General features: G+C 34.8%; 4 protein-coding genes across 4 annotated transcripts; 2 read left to right on the forward strand and 2 right to left on the reverse strand.

The window, feature by feature from the left end:
• Window positions 1-679: 679 nt before the first annotated feature.
• LOC140842522 (histone H4) lies at window positions 680-1,216 on the forward strand. The gene has a single exon (XM_073210485.1). It carries the CDS (start codon window positions 737-739, stop codon window positions 1,046-1,048), a length of 312 nt encoding a protein of 103 aa, XP_073066586.1. The 5' UTR covers window positions 680-736; the 3' UTR covers window positions 1,049-1,216.
• Window positions 1,217-7,165: 5,949 nt separating this feature from the next.
• LOC140842521 (transcription factor bHLH143-like) lies at window positions 7,166-8,738 on the forward strand. Its single transcript, XM_073210484.1, has one exon. The coding sequence runs from the start codon at window positions 7,166-7,168 to the stop codon at window positions 8,204-8,206; it is 1,041 nt and encodes a 346-aa protein (XP_073066585.1). The 3' UTR covers window positions 8,207-8,738.
• Window positions 8,739-12,772: 4,034 nt separating this feature from the next.
• LOC140842523 (probable ADP-ribosylation factor GTPase-activating protein AGD6) lies at window positions 12,773-15,728 on the reverse strand. The gene is made up of 3 exons (XM_073210486.1): window positions 14,720-15,728; window positions 14,539-14,628; window positions 12,773-13,512 (listed from the first exon to the last, which is right to left on the reverse strand). Exons 1-3 carry the CDS (start codon window positions 15,533-15,535, stop codon window positions 13,012-13,014), a joined length of 1,407 nt encoding a protein of 468 aa, XP_073066587.1. The 5' UTR covers window positions 15,536-15,728; the 3' UTR covers window positions 12,773-13,011.
• A 434-nt stretch (window positions 15,729-16,162) lies between these two features.
• On the reverse strand, window positions 16,163-20,331 carry LOC140842524 (UNC93-like protein 3). Its single transcript, XM_073210487.1, is given in 11 exon segments — window positions 16,163-16,520; window positions 16,968-17,091; window positions 17,180-17,265; window positions 17,267-17,293; window positions 17,535-17,625; window positions 17,771-18,018; window positions 18,616-18,660; window positions 18,841-18,954; window positions 19,033-19,096; window positions 19,662-19,825; window positions 19,944-20,331. Coding segments are annotated over 11 exon segments (1,305 nt in total). The 5' UTR covers window positions 20,100-20,331; the 3' UTR covers window positions 16,163-16,334.
• Between the last annotated feature and the right edge of the window lie 483 nt (window positions 20,332-20,814).

The following is a 20,814-nucleotide window of genomic DNA, read 5'->3' on the forward strand; positions in this document are numbered from 1 at the left end:
TATTGGACACATCATCCAATGCTCGACGAAAACAAGTCAATCGGATCGGATCCACTTTATGACCAAAAATCGATCACACGGTATCAATATGATATCAATTTAGATTCATCATGGAGTGACTAATGAATTTCATCATCCAAAAAAACTAAAGTTTGGAGCTCTTTTAAAGCATATCTATTAATTATGAATTACAAAAATAATTTTTTTAAGTGTATTTATCAAACACAAAAATAAATTTAACAATCAGTCACTCAGGCATCACAAGCTTTTGTGTATTTAAATAATTGAGAAGTCTACAATTTCTTATTATTTTTGCGTAAACCAATGAATAATTTTTTAAAAAAAATATCTTGAATCAAACAATTTTTTATTTGATTAACTAAAAACAAATATAAATCATCGTTAACCAAAAACAAATTCAAACCAACAGTTTGATTTGGTTTGCTAGCAAGTGCATTTGATTTAACAAAATTAAAATAAAAATCGTCTCCCGGCAAAACCACTATCCGGGACAAAAACAAATAGGTCCATTGATCTCGTACCTTATCGACGGTCCATGTAGCATATAATAAAAACACGCGGATCACAACTTCAACCGTCGATTGAAGGCGTATCCAACGCACGTCGCACCTTTTAGGAATTTGGACCCTCCACCTCTATATAAGCTCGTTATCACCTTCGAATGCACAAGTTCACAGAATTTCTCAGATAACCGTTGAATAGTAATTTTGCAAAAATGTCAGGTCGTGGCAAGGGGGGCAAGGGTCTGGGAAAGGGCGGAGCAAAACGGCATCGTAAGGTGCTGAGAGATAACATACAGGGCATCACCAAGCCGGCAATTCGCCGACTGGCCCGTAGAGGCGGCGTTAAGCGCATCAGTGGGCTTATCTACGAGGAGACGCGTGGAGTCCTCAAGATCTTCTTGGAGAATGTCATTCGCGATGCTGTGACCTACACCGAGCACGCTCGCAGGAAGACCGTCACCGCCATGGATGTTGTTTATGCTTTGAAGAGGCAGGGCCGTACCTTGTATGGTTTCGGTGGATAAGGACCTTGGGTTAGGAAATTTGTGTTAAGGCTATTTTTCGATAGGGTTGGGATTTTATCAACATGTGCAGAATTAAAATGGTTACCTATTGGAATAGTGTTTCGTTAGTGGTGAATCTGTTTGTATCGGAAAATCTTCGTTTTGTGCAATTAAATGAAATTTCGAATCTCTCTGTTATATATTGAATGCGTTCAGATTGACCTACACATACTTATTTTACATATAATCAGCTTTTCTAGATATATCGACGATCAGGTTCTTTATTTGTGTGTTTCGAAGTCCTAGGATGAAAGATATGGAATTACAGTACTTGATCTACAGATGAGCTTCGGGGCGTCCTTAAATCAACCGAGGTTAGTTAAACTATGGCCCATTTTCCATTCCCAACTCTATGAATTGTCTTGAATTCATACGATTCACTTTCATTTTTTATATCAATAACCATATGGTTTCTACCGTAGTTGATATATTTATCTTGTTTTACTAGAATGAGAGCTGCAGTAGTAATCTGATGCAATTGGGTGATCAGTGTATTAGTTAGTCATCTGGGTTTTGTGTTCTGGATGTGTTTCGGCTTTGTGGCCGAACCAATTAAATCTGTGTGCACATTTTCTTTAGTCTTATATCTTCAAATTGAACAAAAATCTTGCAGAATGAATTTACTACCGAGTTCTAATTGATTGTGTGTATGCTTTCGTATTTAGTTGATTACTTGATGAATTGGGGAGTTAGTCTATTGGGCTCAAGAACATGTTATGTTTTTCTGATGAATATGTTTGGTTTTCCTACAGATGTTGGTCGCTTTGAAGATAATTACTTGTTTATTAGAGGGTTGTTACTCAGTTTAATGAAGGTACAAATTGCGCAATTCCAGATACTCAAATTGACCTGGGTCTGGGTTCTTTGGGCCCTGTACAAGCCCATACTGGTATCAGTTCAGATCACTATTTACAGTGATGCCAAACTATGGTGTCATTAGGGTATTTAAACAAACTAAGCTGTTCGTGAAACAATATATTATTGTAATTCATGGTTTTAATAAAAAAAAATGGTGAAATCATATAATTATAATGAAGTAACTAGTGGGATCATTAGCATTGATAATTTCGGAGAGTTTGAAAAATCTCCAAACTCAGCCTATTTCACATCTTTCCGTGAAATCCATGGAAAAATTTACTGATTGTAATATTGCTTAATAATGCTTATATCGTTAAGTACCCATAAAATGTATCAATATTGTTTATGGATAATAATTTGTCAAAACACTTGTTCATGTGTCTTGAGTGGAGTAACGAAAAGTGAAATGAAAGGAGATGAAAGTAATTATAAATATTAGGCTGAAGAGCGGAACAATAAGCCCTTTTTACGGTGCATTATTGACACATCGTTTTATGCATCTTTTATTTGTTTTGTATGTTATTTCGTAACATTCCAAGCGTTGTAGTCGTTACTTCAAAGCTAATGTTTTTGGATAACATGCAATTATATAAATGTTTTCGGGATTACACATCACAATGTTATGGTATAAATTTTTTAATTAGTTTTATATATACAACTAAGTAACGTGTTATATAAGCTCAAAATGTATCAATATTGTTTATCGATAAATTTTGTATTTTTATAAAGAGAAAAAATTTGAATTTAAGTTGATATTTCATTCCCACACTACTAAAGACCTTAACCTCCACGCCCTCGCGTGCATATTATTAATGTTACGTACACCAAATACGTTCCAGCGTGGGATAATGGCACCGGCGGAGGCGGGCACACACAGTTGGCCCCAATATGCATTATAAAATTACTACAGCCATTTTTAACTTATTGCAGAATTCATGCATTATTAAAACTATAACATCCAAATGGGGGTTGGGTTTAAGATGGAGTTAACTTGCTAGTGAAAAAGATGATTCAATTTATTTTTTGGTCTGAATACCCATTTTGTTATAATTAGATCTCGAATATAAGACTTGTCCTAAATTTAAGACTGAGAAATATCATTCTAAGGTAAATAAAATCAATTTATATTTTGAATATCGAATTTTTTAAAACTAAAAAAATATCATATTGTGCCAGTTTAATCTCCAACTCTAACCCGAAAAGGGTGTCACAACTCGGTGGCTCCTACAATATGTCATTTCAACTTAAGTTGGCCCCATTACTCCATTCTATGTTTAAAAAAGAATCGTCACTTTCCTTTAAAAATAGAAAAAAACTATTATTTTTTTAATACAATTGTACGCATATTTAGCACCACGGCCGAAATAAGAACAGAAGGCTGTCTTTAATTTCATGGTCACAGTCTCGTAACATGATAGTGTCGGGAAAAAAAGGGTCTAAATCTTATCAATATAATATCATGAAATGTCTTATTAATATTTATGGGTGAAATTGATATATATGAAATAATAATATAATCGAACTAAAAAAAGGTCCGAATCATATATATGTCGCTACAACAAATTCGTTTTCGAAGTTTTTAAAAAATATTAAGTTAATTTTTAAATCAAGCAAAATTATATAATCGTTATAAAATATTATCAATAATTATAATAATCACACTTATAATTATGTATGCTTATGCATTGTCCCCTCCACTCCAAACAAGAGGCACATGAATTTAATATTATAATAAGTCTTTTATTTTATGGTTTCACGGATTGAGCCGATCCATTTTTTGTATTAAATTATAATATTTCTGACTATAAAAAATAATAATTATACATTATCTTTTTCCTAGATTTACTTAATGGATGACCCATTTAGCTCACTAACTATGTTAAATATATTATTTTTATTCTATTATAGAAAATTTATTTGAAATATACTTTTTAAATAGCAGAGAAAACTATGTTTTATAAGCGCATGCGACGAAAATATATAGTTTCGAAATCCTTAGTAATTTATTTTATTTATTGTTATTGTTAAAAATGGAATAATCAAATACATACAAAAAAAAATGTAACTTATAAATGGGCATACATAGTGCCAAAAAAGAAGAAGAAATAAAAGTTACTTGAGTAAAATTTAAATCACCACTACAAAAACTATAATGAAAGAGTAGCTTGAAATAGATAAAGACCATTAATAAAGTGTATAAATGAAGAGGTAAATGATTAAGTAAAAATTAAATAACCCTTATTTTAGAAATAATTATTAATATGGGAAATACATGAGAATATAAAAAATTGTTTTTACTATCCATGTGAAAGCTATGTTGCTATATAAACATTTATAATCCAAAAAATTATATACAAAAAAGCATATAAATTATTTCGTGGTTGCTTGTACACTTACAAAATCGACCAATTCGTCCATGTTTTTCTACGATGCTCCTGTCTTTATGAATCTTTGTTTTTTTAAAAAAAATTGTAATAACTCTTCTTTGAACTAATGAAGTTTGATTGGTTTTGCTAAAAAAAATAGCTCTTATATAAAATGACTTGTGTAATAAAAAATAAAATTTATAGAAATAATTTTTTATCTATGTTGATATATACAATAAAAAATATTACGTTTTGGTATAAAAAAATATTTTTTTCATGAGCGACTCAAATAGAATATATGTCTCGTAAAATTGACTCGTGAGACCTTCTTATATCACATATTGTTGTTGGACCATAAAATTAGATGCAAAATGTTTAAAGTATATCATTAAAAGAGAAAAGGAAAAAGGAAAAAAAAAAGGTAAAGGTGATCATATATGGTGTATGGATTTTATGATTTATAGTTTGAATGGTCAAGGTATGAATTATTTGTAAGCATAGGATGCTTAATCTTGATGACCATTTATTTGCTTTATCAATGGAGGAGTGAAATGAGTATTTCTTCTCTCTCTTTTTCTTCCCCTAAAAATTATATTATACAAACATTTTTATATTAAATTTTAATATCAAAGTTTAACTATGCATATAATAATTTTTTATATGATATGTGATTATATCAGGGTTAATTTTTTTTCTGTGTGGTTTATTTTTTAATTTAAAATATTAAAAAGCATAAGTTTTAGTTATCATAGAAAATAAAAAAGGGAGAACACTAGTGGATGATACAACCACCGGCTGGTCCACCAAACTACACCAAGCACGGCACACGAAGCCAACCAGCGCATGATTGTTCACACGTTTGCCCCAATAGCACATTTATTGAATTCGAAGTAATAATTCATTTCATTTCGGAGTTTTGTATATATATAAGTGTAGTATATTTATGTATCCAAGCTCGCGGATACTGTGTCTTCTTCATTCGTTCGCTCCAACTTGTTCCCACTCAGAAAGATCTGTGCTTGAAGTTGTCGAGGTTCTCGATCTTGGTGTTTTTTTTTATCTGGGTTCATTTGTTTTGGTATTTTGAAGGCTAGAAGCATTTCTGGGTGCTGAGATTTCGGTAATTCTGGTACTATATTAGAATCTTTAGTCTTTCTTTTCATTTGTTTCAGCTGGAGAGTTTTGTCTTAACTGTGAAATGTTTTCTTGACGTTTCTTGCTAAAAATTAGCGAGTAGGATGAAATAATATGATGTTCAGTTGCTCTTTTTATCGTTGTTCGGGACTAGGAATCCTTGCTTTATACAATATTTTTTTTATAGATTGTGCTTTTGTGGGGATTTGAGATGGGCAAAGCAGAATCCATGGGAAATTTTGAATTTTTAGAAAAATTACTTATAAATTCAATGATCAGTTTAAGTTTTCTTATTAATATGATTGGTTGATTGATGAATCTTCCTTGTGATTAACTTAAAGAGAGATGGCGTTTACTTGCTTGTGGTTTTTGGTGCACTATAAATGGAGAGAAGCAAATTATATATTACACTATGTTGCGTGATACGGGTATAGTATTGAAAGACGATAAATTTTGAAAATATAAAATATGATACGTATTGTATCTAATATATACGATGTGCATCTATCGTTTGAGCAAAAATATTCAGAGGAGTGAATTAAGAAGAAGCAGCGGCAACAAATTGGCCAGGAAACGCAGGACGGCGGCTAAGGGAAGTGAGCGGCGACGGTGTTAGAAATTTTGTTGGTTTCAATTTAACCCTAAAACTTTTTACTATTTACAATTTCGCCCAAGCGTATTCAGAAAACGTATTCTGTCCGTGTCAAAGACGTATCGGCCTGTCGTAGCAGTGTTCTTGTCTGATACTTAGGAAAAAAGGAGTATACGATACACAGATCTTACATCTAATACACAAAGCTTTGTGTACCTCTTCTAGCTTTTATTCCTTTCGAGTCTGGAATGGTATCCATATTATACTTAATATTTGAATGTGACATATAACATGGTTCTGAACGTAATGTATCTATAAACTTTGGCAGGGGATCTCTTGTTCAATGAGATTGGCCTCAATCACGGCAAACATAGTATGCGGTGGTATAGTCTTTTAATCGATGTGTTCGGTAGAGTATCTCCTTGAACTTGTACTGCTGAGTTATTCTGTAAAATCAAATCAATCAAGTTGACGGTATTCTTTACTCACTGATCCGCTATTTATCTTGGAAATATCTATCTACTCCCATGGGGCGGTCTCGTTTTATCGTCATTCCTTGTTATGTATTCCTTATAAGCTGAATGTTTCTGCTATACCTCTAAAGTAATTACCCTTTCGATAAATTCTGGTTTTGTATTTACTTCTATATTGAGTGAACGGGCTGGGAATAAGTAGTTATGGTGTGCCAAGCTGCTAGTCAGACAAGATTTCGGGCATTGAAACACGAGAATGGAATTTCTGGATGTGCCACCATCATAGTTAGAATTCTAGCATGCTTTCAACCCCTCCAAGATTGTCAGGTTTGATGATACATAAATTCCTACACTCTGAAATTCAATTTATTTTGTAATATGTTTCAAGAATCAATAACAGTGAGTTTCTTTGTCATATTGCAGGCTGAGTATTTCCGCCAACTGCTAAAACCTGTTACGTAGACTGATTTCTTTCATGTGCATTCAAATTTCTTTTTATATTGTGTCTCTTCTTTTGCTCTAAGACACGACGAGCTATCAGTTTCACATTGGCGTCATTAAACTGGTACGTCTGTGTGTCTGTATCTTCAGGGACTCTTACATTTATTCATTTGATTGATGCTTCTTATAACTGTAGTTTCATTACCAGGCTTCTATGGATAAGGACTCTGGATCTTGGTCTCTTTATAATTCGTTGGGTTCTTCATATGATATCGGCGTGCCAAATACCGAACCTGCTTGCAGGAAACTTTATTCTGTTGAGCATCCTACGTTGAGAACCGGCCCCTCATTTCCATCTTCTGAAATGCAACAGTTGAAAGCAATCGAACTAAATGGCTCTCATGCACCTAACTCATTTCACCTCTGGCATCAATTACATCCAAGCTTTACTCCCCTATTATATTCTGCATCCAGAGAGAAGTTTCTTTCAGGCACCATTCATTTCGGACCAAAAGGAAGCCCAAAAAATTTTGCTCCACCTCCTCAGAAGAGATTTCTTGTATTTGATCGATCTGCTGATAAAACTACCTTGGTATATAGTTCAACTATGGAGAATCCCATTCAATATGGTGCTTGTTTGGTTCCCAAGCCTCCTCCCTCTACATATAACAATCAAATTGAGGAAGAACCCATGAAAATTTTCAATCCTGTGAATCCCATTATGAATGATGAACGAATAGAAAATCACCCACAAGATGATATGGAGCAAGAAATTCGTGAAGACACAGAGGAATTGATTGCTTTGCTGTGTTCAGATAGCAACAGCGATTATTTGAAGGATGATGAAGAAATGAGCACAGGTCGTTCACCTAGTACAATGACCGACAACCGAATGGTTGAAGAATCAGGTGAAGAGGCTGACAGTTTTACTGGGCCAACGAAAAGGCAGAAGCTTTTGGATGGAAGATACGATTTACCAATTCTAAAGCACACTTGCGGCTATCTAAAAACCTATGAATGCACTACTTTGGATGATGAAACAGAATCCAGTTGTAGAGATAACCTTAATCCAGAAGAATTTGGTTCCTTGTCTAGCAACAAAAGGAAAGTGAGAATACAGGAGACACTGAGCATGCTGCAGAGCACATTCCCAAATTTAGAAGATAACAATCCAGTTGCCTTTATTGATAAAACAATTCAATGCCTGAGATCGTTGAAGGTTGAAGCCAAGGCCTTAGGACTCGATTCTGGTTGAAATTCTTTATCCCATGCCTCCCTAAGAACGTTACTAATAAGCATATGAGTGTTTGACTTACCTGTAAAAAGGTTGAATCTTTTAAATAATGTGGATTATAATCTTTAAGCCTCTCCTGCAAGCATCGAAATGGAGCATACAGACTTTGTTTTCTAGTTTTCTATGAACGTCTCTGTCAAACATGCTTATTACAGAGTAAAATTACATATTCCTTTTGGAAGAATGAGAAGACTTCTTCATTTGGTAGGACCTCTCGATATGGAGCATGCATGCGCATTGCGTGCGTCGTACATCCTAAAGCTTGTTTGGCTTCTTGCAACTCCACTTTCCGTGGCTTGAATTGGCTCGCCTGTCAAAGCTTCAATCTCATTGCATGGAGGATATGTTAATGGTTGTCTATTCTTGTTCTTTTTATTATAGCTGGCATGGTTTTCTGATATATGTATATGTATGCAATCAGATGATTGAACATAATGCTGTATCGATTAGTCTTTCTGAGTTGCTAGAATGTTGACTTATCTTGCATGCGTTATATTTAGTGTGTGACAGTCAGATGCTCATTCTCCGTTTCAACTTCATTGCTTGTTATGCTGCTCCTGTTATGTCCAAATCGTGTGGGGCGAGGGATATATTGATACAAACTAGTCGGTTTAAGAGCTTTGAGTCGATACAAACATGATACGTTTTGTTTTTTAATTATCGGACTCAAACTGAATTCGAAGATGTACAAATGTTTTTTGTGCCAAATTTGAGTTTGGATCATTGCGTATCTTAACTAATATTTGATAAATGTAAAACTTACAAAGCTCACATGCAGTCATGGACCAATCTGAATTCAAGTCTTTGTTTAAAATAACTAATAAACACGTAACAGACTAATAGCTTAACAAAATATTTAAGACCCAAATGTTGATTTGAAAATAAACATGTTGGAGATTGTTGTCAAATATGAATTGAAAAACGTTCCAGCCTGCTTCGATCTATCTGAACAAATACCAAACAATTTTATGTCTTCATTAACAGTTAGCAGAAGCCAAAGGGAGCAGGATTTCCAAAGCATGCAAGATTAGAACATAGCAATAACTACAATAAACAGGACAGTAAACCTAGAATGAATACATGTACATGAGAAATCGAATTTATAGAACCAAAAATTGATTAACTATTTAGACCCAAGAGGACTGGTCCCACCTTCTAAAGTTTAAGAGAAATCATCTAAATCTTCATTAAAAATCGGGTGATGAATGATTAGATCTAACTTGTTTCCTTTGCAGCTGCATGGTACATGTCCAAATCGGCATCAAGATCTTGTGCAGATATTCTCGTACCACCTTCTCTACCGCGAGCACTGCCCGGAATTTGTCCTCTCACACCACCTCTTCCTCGAACTCGATCATTCCTATCCCACAAAGTTCACAGGAAAAAGAATCCTCAGAGTAGAGGGATGCTGCTTTCAGAAAGGAGCATAAAATCTAGAGTTCTTGTTAAACGGAGATGAGAGAAGCTTGTTCCATTCTGTATGCTGTATGCATCTATCCAATGGAAAGAACCGTGTATAACAGAACATCAAGTATAGGGACCTGAAAAACAATTCCTTTGAAAGAAAAATGATCACAACACTAGTTGAGATCTGAATAAAGTGACATTGTAAACTTTACTTGAGCAGTTTTCCATGTTGTCATTTTTATTGATTAATCAATTTAATCACTCATTTTGTTTCTTTACTAATTATTATCTTTTAATGTTTCTGATCTTCCAAATCTGTCATAGCGAACTGCACGACGTTTCAGGTCGCCTGCCTCCAAGAACAGCACCTGCATATTATGGCATATAGGGTGAGTCAAAATCTACATCTTTCACAATAAAAAAAGGTCGACGGGAATCTAAAAAAAGTAAACACAACTATTTTATCTCACCTTTTTTTAACAAAATATTGATGTAAAACAAGTTCAACTGTTGTCAAGTGTCAATTATCATGGAAAATGAAGAGTTTCCTCCTTTGATTGTGTAGACATATACAATTGTAGTTCTTCTCGTTACTTGGAAACTAAGCACAGAGACTTTTCTTTAGGCTGTTTTTGATGGAATGATTTCGTGTTAGATTTCAAATCCTTGGTTTAAATCTACTCATACTGATGGGTAATCTCCAAATCCATGGAGATTAAATCCCTCAACTTTAACCCAAATAAGACATATACAATCTTCAATCATAAGACTAATATCGAATCTACTGGTTCACATCCATTCCACGAAAGAAATGCATCAATACAAACATAACATTAAGGGTGTATTCAACTTGGGAAATTTATTGACTTTTAATGACTTTTGTAGATTTTAAAAATCTAGAGGTATTCAATCAAGACTTTTGCATACTCTATAGAAGTCTAGTGGTATTCAAAATAGACTTTCATGGAGTTTTAAAATGTCAAGTGGTATTCAACATTGACTTTTATAAACTCTATAAAAGTCTATAGGTATTCAATTTTTCCATTGACTTTTAATAACTCCATGGAATTCATTGACATACAAACATTAAAGCCTAAGGTACAAATACAAATTGTAAAAAATTGTATTTGGTTCACCCCAAAGATTTGAATGGATTTTTAAAACTTCTAACTCATACACAAGCTATTTATTTTTCTCTGTCGCTTCACATCACATCTCTTCCTATCTTCTCTCCTCCCATCTATTTCTATCATTCTCTCAAATTTTCGAAGTTTATCTCTATATATATTTTCATCTTTCCTTTTCAAAATTTTCATTTTTTGGCTGATTGTTCACGGGAAATTTTGAATTATAGAATTGATTTTGTGATTTTTAATTTATGATTTATACAAATTAATGTAATATTCAATAATAATAAAAGATGATCAAAAAATGTTGCTTAATTCTTAATACAACCATGATTTTTTAAATTCATTTTAGTATTTTCAATTAATATGTAAACTATAATATTTTTATACAAAATTATATTCACACAATAATAAATAATATTATTTTCACATGTATTTTATCAATTTAAAGGTTACATGTTAATCAATTGATGTATTTTAAAAAATTTACAAACATGCATATAAACTCACATATATACACATGTAAGGATTAAACGATTTAACTTTTAAATAAGTAAATTTATTTATTAATATAAATATTGAAAATAATTTCAAACTGAATATGTTATATATGTCAATTAATTATTGGTTCAAAGAAATCAATAAAAAAATCACATGTTATAGTTAAGTACAAAATTTATAACATTTTATATAAAAAAAAAAAAATCCACAAAAGTCTATAAAAATCTTGCAAAAAAGTCTACATAAATCTGTTTATAAATCTGTGAGATTCTATAAAAGTCAATAAAAATTTATCAAATCCATAAAAGTCTATCATTTAAAAAAGTCATTTAAAGTCATCAAAACTCTGAATTGAATACACCCCACTAAAGCTTCATAGAATATTACCTTTCTGTTTGGACTTTTTTTAAGAGCAAACAACCTTGCATCAGTGCCCTGGTTTAAATTGATGTAGCAGCACGGACAATCAATTTCATTAATGTGGTTCATCCAGATAAAGGTGCATGGCATCAGTGTGATCGAGTCAGGGCATCACCAATTTTTTTTAATACACTAATTTATTTTTCTTTTTATTTATTTTAATACATATATATTGTTACTTATAATTTGAAAGGGCTGTTTTGTGGAAAAAAAAAAAGAAGTTATATAAATTATGTCATGACTCAATTTTATAAAACAAATCTCCAACACAATCTGTTGAATGAAAAAATATTAAATTTTATATTAAAAACATTATTTTTCATTGGATAGACCATTCTTACGGATAAAACCTTGAAACTGTCTTGCCTCTTCTACATTTAGGGATGAGTTTGTTTTGTGCAAGCACAACAATTTTTCAGATTTCGGACTCCTCTCTGCTAAAGTTTTAAGCGATTGAATGATCTTTCGTGATAAAAATCGATGCATTATGGAAAAAGTTTATCATCCATGTACATTCCACTCATTGAAGATTCGATTTGATTCAATCTTATACAAAAGAGAAACAAACGAGGCAAGAGGGCCGAGAACAAAAATAAAACAGGCACAAAACTTGTAACATATCATCTGTAAAGATTCATTTATTTTTTGTTTGACAGGGAGGACAACCCCAGCCGCCGATTCAGCCCATATCCAAGACATAAATACATAATCGTATACTGAATTCGAGAAATGAAAGATAAAAAGAACCTTAAACCAAGACTCGAGTCCCAGCTCAGGAATCAAGATGTATCTAAACAATTAAATGCTACTTTCCCGGGCGAATCAAGAAATCTTCAGGAGGAAGTGAAATGGACAGGATGAAATTCGAAAATTAGAAATTTTCAATGAAATACCCATTTCTTTTCACTAGAAGATTCAGGTTGCTGCCCTCTCACCTGGTCCAGCAGTCTTGTTGCTTTATTGTCTTACAGAAATCCGCACACCGCCATCTACTTGAAGATGTGATGTAACAACAACGAGGACGGCTATATGAATTTTGCCGCAGTTTGTATGTAATCAAAACTAAAGTACAGATACCGAAAAACCAGTAACAAATCCAATTGCAGTCTGAAATGCACAATTACAATAGTGAAAAAGGTCTTCAAGACAAACAAGTAACCTATATAGTTTCTTGGGCATTTTCCAGGCCCACTATAGGAAATTTTACATTCATATACGACTTCCATCACACAACCACATCGCAGATAACTTCCCTAAAGTGGACAGAAGGGTAAATTTTTTAGAAACAATTGGGATTGAAATGTGCTAACCTCAAAGAAACCCTCCCTCTGTCCATTTGGTCTCCGATTTTCCATTATAACCCACTGTTTTCTTATCAGACCCATTTTGATGGAAACTATCGAATCCATCATCCTTACCATCATCCCAGCCTGCCCAGCTATCCCCATTCTGCGATTTTGTCCCCTTTGACGGTTCTTCATTCTTGCTGTCTGCTGCATCCCAATCATCCCAAGAAGAAGAACTAACAGAGTTAAACTGCCCAGCAGAAGAGGTTTTTGTTCCGGTAGTAGAATTCCAACCTTTGGAATCTTGTCCAAACTCCTGATAAGAGCCATTAGCGTTCCCTTCATTACGTTGCCAGCCATCATTTTTCAAGCCAGATCCTTCTTTAGTGTACTCCTCGACTTTCTGAGAAGCCAAGGCCATTACCCCTTTCATAAGCCCCCATGTCTTTTGTCCAATTTCTGATGTCTTCGCTGTCACAACATTAACAGTTTCATTCATCTTCTGATCATATCCCCCCTCTTTTACCTGTAAAAGTGGGTGATGAGAAATTTGCTTTTTCATCATATATTCATGTTAGGGGAAAAAAGATACTGAACATCATCACCCAACATCGTAGATCTAATTTTTTGTGCTACAATACCCCTGGGTGATTCTTTGAAATTACACAGCATATCTGCAGCAGGATACTGATAGTTAAATTTTAAATGCGGACAAATTACAAAGCTTTTGAAGTCGAGAATGCATTCAGAATGTTTGGTTTGGTGCCTAAAAATGCATGTTATATGCAAAGATGCATAACCTCTATTTTTCATCTCCTTTATCAGTTGCACAAATTTGGGAAAACAAGACCAAAAATTGAATCCAATGATTCCGAAGCACGTAATGGGCGCTCCAATGATGTTTTAACTTTTAAGCCAAAAGGATGCAAATGGTGAGGTCCCATTAACAATGTATAGCTACACATAGCATGCTCCTCATTATAAACCCAGAAAGTAATGGCATTTGTACAAGGGTGATTATGCACAAGGCACTTGTTTATAAGCTTAAAACACCCACAGGCACAAAAACAGTGATAAAAATGACGCTAGTTGAGAATCTGTCCCAAATCGGAGCTTTGCCCACAGATTTGAGATGCGAAATGCATTTATCCCCTTGATTAGCATCATAAAACTTACAAGGGGGGGGAACAAATTCTCTAGTTTAGAAAGCACGTGAAATACACCAAAATTTTTCTAGGCAGAAATTCTGAAAAAAATTACATGGTCGGGCTAGAAGGACCTTTCATATCTCTCACAACCTCAATCAAGGGATGTTAGATATGACTAAATGCATCCATGAAATAACGTTGATGGTATGCAACAGAACTAGTAGATAGTTCGATTTTAAAATATGAAAAGAAAACCTTGAAGGCTTACGAATAAAATAAAAAGGTTCCCTTTTAGACTAATGTGCAAAACATAGCGCATCACCTGAAGTAAAATCGAACACTCTCAAAATAATACAAGTACACTAACAAGACCAACAATCATGTCACAGGTAGGAAAACAATACCTTTGAAGTGAACTCCCTAGTCCCAGCTTGAACAACTGTTGCTGCAGACTGGGCGGCGGATGCAGCTACCACAGATAACCTGCCAAATCCCTGCATACAAAACCCACCAAGCATAAGCAATCACAAATAAACACATCAATTGATAGGTACATATTACAAGAAACATGACAAGAAAACGAACCTGGGTAACAGCCGAGAGAACATCCCCCTCTACATAATTATTCTTAGGCGCTGGAGCAGGACTTGATCCAAATCCAACATACTTCCCACCTTGCGATGGTTTGATCCCCTCAGGCCTCGACTCGTTTTCCGCCATCTTCATCGCAAAAAAACTCTCCTTATTTGCAGCAGACGTCTCCAACTGAGCCCGTGAATAAATATCTTGAGTGGATTTAGAACGGGAAGGCGGGCTACCTCCATTCCCGGAACTCCTAAAATCGCCTACAGTATTGTTTCTCCTAATACTATTGGGAGAATTATTCCCCCCATCATCAAAATTATCCCAGTTATCCCACCCCGAATTACTTCCAGAATTACCGCCTCCACCCCCATTAGCCCTCAGCGGAGGCTTACCAGCGAAACTAGTCCCATTCTTATCATTCGATTTCAATGTTTCTTTGACGACCGGAGGATCGCGCCAAGGTTTGCCCTCGGCAAGCGCCTGTATACGATCCCGATAAACGGCAGCCGCTTTGGTATTATACTTGGTCACGATGTCCGTTTCTTTAGGTATCCCATACTGAGAAACAAAATTGTTGAATTTCTCATTGCCCCCAAGCTCCATTTTCTTGATCTGGATCTCGGACCACGAGTCCATGGTCACGGATCGGACGAAGGAGATATGAACGCCAAGCCCGCGGTGTTTACCCGAACACTCGAGGCACATAAACACGCCGTATGACACGGATGCCCATTGGGGGTTCTTCTGGGAGCAATCGACGCAGATCTTGTTTCCCACTTGCGATTGGAGCTCCCTAAGCCTACGCGATGCAGCCATACGTCGTCGGATCAGTGGGATTTAGGGATCCAGGAATCGGATCTGAGAGGATCGAGACGGGGGAGATTGAATCTTTAGATTTGATGCTCCCTGATGATTTTCATTTCTTTTTATATTATTTTATTTTTTCTGGTTCAGTTATTGGAGAAAAAGAGAAGGTGGTGGCCGACACCGGGAAAAATGTTAGGATACCGCAATTGTCCGCACCCCGAGAATTATATATATACTCCTCCTTATGAGGGTAAATTGGTCATTTAATAAACTCTCCTGATCGATCCTTACATAGACATATATATCTATACTTCTACTATTATATAAGTGTGAGGACCTTAGAATAACTACCTATTGAAGACACCAACCTTTTTTTCCAATTTTACCCTTACTTTTATTTTTGTTTTTTTAAATTACAACACAAACTTTTATTTTATTTTATTTTAAACATTCAAATATCAATTTAATCTCTCCATAATTGTCAAATTTCATTTAGTCCATAATAATGATAAAAATTTATACACACGCATGACGTGTGCAAAGTAACTAGTATATATGAAAATATTAGCCGAGCATAGCTTATCCTAAGTTGGAATCCAAATTATTATTATGATAATTAATTTATTAAATATCAAGTAATAGAGAATTTACTGAGTATTCCATACTCGGGCAGTCTATCCGTATAATTTCCGTTGAAGCTTCAACAGTTTTGTTATACACAACAATAGACATGGACATGTAACATGTTTGATAATCAAGATATACGATGGAGGACAGAGAACGAGGATGACCACCGCCTTCGTGGAGCTCACGAAACGCTGTGCGAAAACGCTTTCTCCACCTTTATGGTGAGGAAAAGAAATGCTGCTACAGAAATAAACAGAGCAACGAGCATGATCACAACCATTATTTGCAATGAAATGGACGTGCTGATGAAGAAGACTACTGAAATCGACACACTTTGCCAGAGCTTAAGCTGCGCAAATGCTCCTTCCTGTAACCATAACCAGCAATGACAAGGCATCAACACACAGCGTTGTAGCGAATGGCAATATCCAGGAGAAGGAATTCAATTAAGGTTATGCTTTTGTAGCAACAATTGCCACCAATCGAATCGTCCTTTATAGCTGCTTATGTGCTACAATGATCGAAACTTGGTTGTACTGTTACTAACAACAATAGTTTTAGCTTACTCTACCTTATAATAGTATTCGAACAAAGGTCATAAATTCGGTTTTCATTAGTCGCAATTCAATGCAATCGTTGGTTGCGTTTGCTCTGTATGGCTTTACACATGGCATAATCAATTAAGTGCTTGAGTTTGTATACTTTAAAATATTTGAATTACATTCTTACGTATAATTATTGTTTTGGTCAACATTTGATGTTCTAGAAATGTTTATAGCACTGAAGGATGGATGAAAGCATTGAAGATTAGTACCAGATCATGCTTAAATAGAATTCCGAGCAATGCACTAAGCTGTGTATTGAGTACTCCATCGCCAATACCCCACAAAGCCCCTATGAGAAGTGGGAGCAAAGTCGCAAGCGTTCCACTAGTCACGCTATAAAAATAAGAAACAAGAAGGGAACTCAATCATCTTCAAATTAAATTTATATCTTGAAACTAAGATAACAGAAGGGAAAATCTACCTGTAGTTCAGCAGTAGCCATAGTAGAACAATAAGTTGAATTAATGCTCCACCCAAGACTATCATTGTGATGGATGTGAGGCCAGAATGTCATTCTGCCGGCTACGAGTGAACACTGAGGAAAGATTTAAAGACCAATAGGTGAGAATACAATCTTCACCCGAATATTAAAACAACCAGAAATTTTCCCAGAAATCACAGGAGCAAAATAACATCTATATATTATAAGGCACAGGAAAACCAAATTGCATGGACAAAATGAATTTGCTAATATCACAAACAGTATTTGCGGGAAGCAAGGCGGACACCCATAATTGAACAAGAAAATAGATGAATAGGATTGTGTCGCTTCATACTATTGCATCAAAAACTCCATAAACAGCCATTGCACCACCAACACCTTGTTCACCAAGCACAGGCTTGACAATTTCTTTAGTGTATTCAGCCCTGTATGAAGGAGAAAATAAAAAGATAGTGTAGCTGCAGGGTATGAATATAAAATTGGAGCAAGTCGATTGGTCATTCGTTGTTCAAGAAACATTGTTTGGGTAAGTATCTTGAATATTAAATCAACATGTTTCAGGGTAATTACCACACAAATGCTTGTTGAAAGCCTGAATATGCAATTAGAGGAATGACCAAGAGAATTCTTTTGTCAAGCAGTATATTTAAAAAAGACTTTGATGCAGACACCACAGCAGATGAAAAGGTCGTGGAAGAATCTTGCAGCGCTTCGTCTTTACCATTTCTTCTATTCAAGAAGCACATGAGAATCGTACCTAAGGTCATGCTACATAGAAACAGAATGAAAAGTAAAGTTGTGCCGCTGGTACTCCCTCCCTGCAATTTGTATTGCCATTTAATTAACTATAGCCAGAAAAACAAATATGACACGTACAAAAGGTGGAAAACTTTAATTGTTGACTTCATATTTAAGTAGCCAGATGTTTAGTCATACGAGGACAGCTAGAGAACTTCTGAATTTCATGGTGATAATATAATCATGTCAACATCAAAGGCTTGATCATAACAAGATATTAGTGATGCAGCCAGTGTTCTCCTCTGCATGAAATGATAATATAGAGAGCACTAAGTTCAATGAGATTCCAAGCTCCTGAATTATAAGGCGAGCGCTGATTTTCACCTCCATATATATTTTCTTACATTCTTTGCATTAGTTTCCTCTCCTTTCACAAATTATGTCAATTTAAACAAATATGCTTATCAGAGTGAATCAGTGATAAGTGACACAGGTATTAACAACTGTATATTTTCAACTATTCCAGTCAGAATGAAACAGTATTAGGATTTTCGGCGTGCTTGGAATTGTGATAGTGCATAAATCAAATAATGGTGGTTAGTGACTAAACCATTAAAATTATTCGTTGCTGTCAATTATTGGAGCAGACTCAAAAGACTCCAACTGAGTCTGCGTACCGTTTCATCTCTCAGTACGGCGAGATTGACCAGGTTGCCAACAAGCTGCAGGTCAAAAGTAAATCAATATGTTATTGTTAGAAATTTGAAATATGCAAACATTAGAAACTAAAAACTAAGTCTTAAATTTAATAAGACTACAGAGGTTTTTGTTAAACATTTAACCGAGAGTTAGAAAGTCAAAGCTAATAGAACAAGTTTTCTATGAGACAGTAAGTACTGCACCTGGTGACTGGCAAACATCCCCCAGAATACTCCGTTAAATTGTCCAATAACTGTTCTTTCAGGTAAATTGTTATCATTTGCATGATTGCTAGCAGCAGAAGTGAGATATGTCCCCTGACGGAAGAACAAATGTGTAAAGGGAAGCATGCTAGGTTATATCATAAAGATTTGATTCTGCGGGAGGAGTCCAACCTGCCCAACCCATATTATTGAAGCAGCAAATCCAAGATACAAAGAAGATGGCACCATTGTGTACCTAAACCATTGTTAGATATATTGTAATAAACAATTCCGAGTTATATTCCCTCTAAGGGTAAATTATCAACCAATTAAAATCTCCAAAAGGCAATTTATAATAATCATCTACAAACGGCCATTCTTTGGTTTCTCAAACTTATATTGCTTGAAGATACACCAGAAAAATCACAAATTGTGCAGAAGAACGAATCTGGTTAAGTACTGCCAAATCAAAATCTCCCCAGTGTAAAGCAAAACAGAATTATAGAAAAAATAATTGGTAAAGCTATGTTTATTTGAAATACCATGTCCATCGCACATCGAATTATGGTATGAGTCATGAGTGCAGAAAAATTGATAGATACAAGTAACGGATTTCCGTAGGCCGTAGCAACTATAACTAGTTATTTTTGCAACGTGAGCATGGATATAAAATGGCTGTTAGCATGCAATCCCGGTACATGGACTGTGACAGAATGGTACTAGAGAAGGTCATCCATTGGAGTGAAGATGAGCTAAATGCTATGCTGGGCCACGTATAAAATTCAACCAAATTATCACGTAGCACTAAGCTAAAGGTATACCAAGAGGGAAACAAATTTGCTGCTGTGAATAGCCAATATCCAGATGTACCAAGAATTAAAGCATTCTTTGATCCCAGTTTCCGCACCACCAATGAAGCAATTATAGAAAAAAATGTAAATGACAAATACAATATCCCGAGCGATGTAGTACCCAAATCTCCTTCCTAAAAAGAAAAACAAACAAAGGTGAAACCATTATCAGACACAGTCAAAATTCCTAATGAATATTAAAACCCATGAAACACAATTCTCGAAAAATTAATCTTGCAAAAGGAAATTTACAGTATTGATGGTGCTCTCCAAGTTCTGAATAGCACCATATGCCAAGAAAATCAGTAAGAAAGCTGACGACAAAATATAAACATCTCTTTTATGGTTCAGAGGCTGAAGTTGCGGGGAGTTTTCGTCGAAAAGTGGCGTTTCTTCATCAATCGCCATTGGAGAAATAATACAACTTTCTGTATAGCCCAGTCACGCAACAAGGACGTATAAATACACAATTTTCTTGCAAATCCAACAGTTTAATATGGATTTGCCGGCGAGAGGGAAGAGAAGAGAACGTGGGATAGAGTTTAATTGAGGTTATACAAGATTCTGACTCTCAAGAAAAATACACGATCAGGCGGCCATTTTCAATAGTTTGAGTAAGACATTGAGAGCGATGCTGGTTTGATTTTTATTATCTAATTTATTATATAGATAAAATAAATTAATTTTTTGGATAAACAAAAATCGTCTACTTTTACTTAATCAGTTGGTTTTGTTGTGAGCCTTTGTTTGCTGTGCAGACAATGAGATAATCCGAGAAACTAACGTCCTAAAAGTTGATAATTTGGAGTTTAGCAAGTGTTTTGGAATGAGACGTAAAGCAACTGTTCTTAAAAGGATGATTAATTGCTGGCAAATGTTGTAATAGGGATTTTTTTAACTTTTTCATGTACACGTCGACTCCATCTCAAATCGAATAAAACTTGTAGGAAAATTCCACAAGAAGTTAGCTAAGTATAATGATGATTAATTATTGTTAAGAAATCAGCTTAAAAAACAATTTTCATGAAGAGAATGAGTTTTTTTTATGTTATTATAATTGCTGTAAATGTTCGGTCCACTGTAATGACTGACACAAGAATAACTTGTTTTAGAATATAAAAAC

This window comes from Primulina eburnea, chromosome 10 (assembly GCF_022965805.1).
Source record: "Primulina eburnea isolate SZY01 chromosome 10, ASM2296580v1, whole genome shotgun sequence".
NCBI classification, from domain to species: Eukaryota; Viridiplantae; Streptophyta; class Magnoliopsida; order Lamiales; family Gesneriaceae; genus Primulina; species Primulina eburnea.

What these genes read in the sequence shown, in the direction of transcription:
- LOC140842522 (XM_073210485.1), top strand. Translation starts at nt 737, where the DNA reads ATGTCAGGTCGTGGCAAGGGGGGCAAGGGTCTGGGAAAGGGCGGAGCA.
- LOC140842521 (XM_073210484.1), top strand. Translation starts at nt 7,166, where the DNA reads ATGGATAAGGACTCTGGATCTTGGTCTCTTTATAATTCGTTGGGTTCT.
- LOC140842523 (XM_073210486.1), bottom strand. Translation starts at nt 15,535, where the DNA reads ATGGCTGCATCGCGTAGGCTTAGGGAGCTCCAATCGCAAGTGGGAAAC. An exon ending in TTCTCTCGGCTGTTACCCAG is followed by an intron (nt 14,629 to 14,719) that starts GTTCGTTTTCTT and finishes TTTTGTATGCAG; the next exon opens with GGATTTGGCAGGTTATCTGT. An exon ending in CTAGGGAGTTCACTTCAAAG is followed by an intron (nt 13,513 to 14,538) that starts GTATTGTTTTCC and finishes CCACTTTTACAG; the next exon opens with GTAAAAGAGGGGGGATATGA.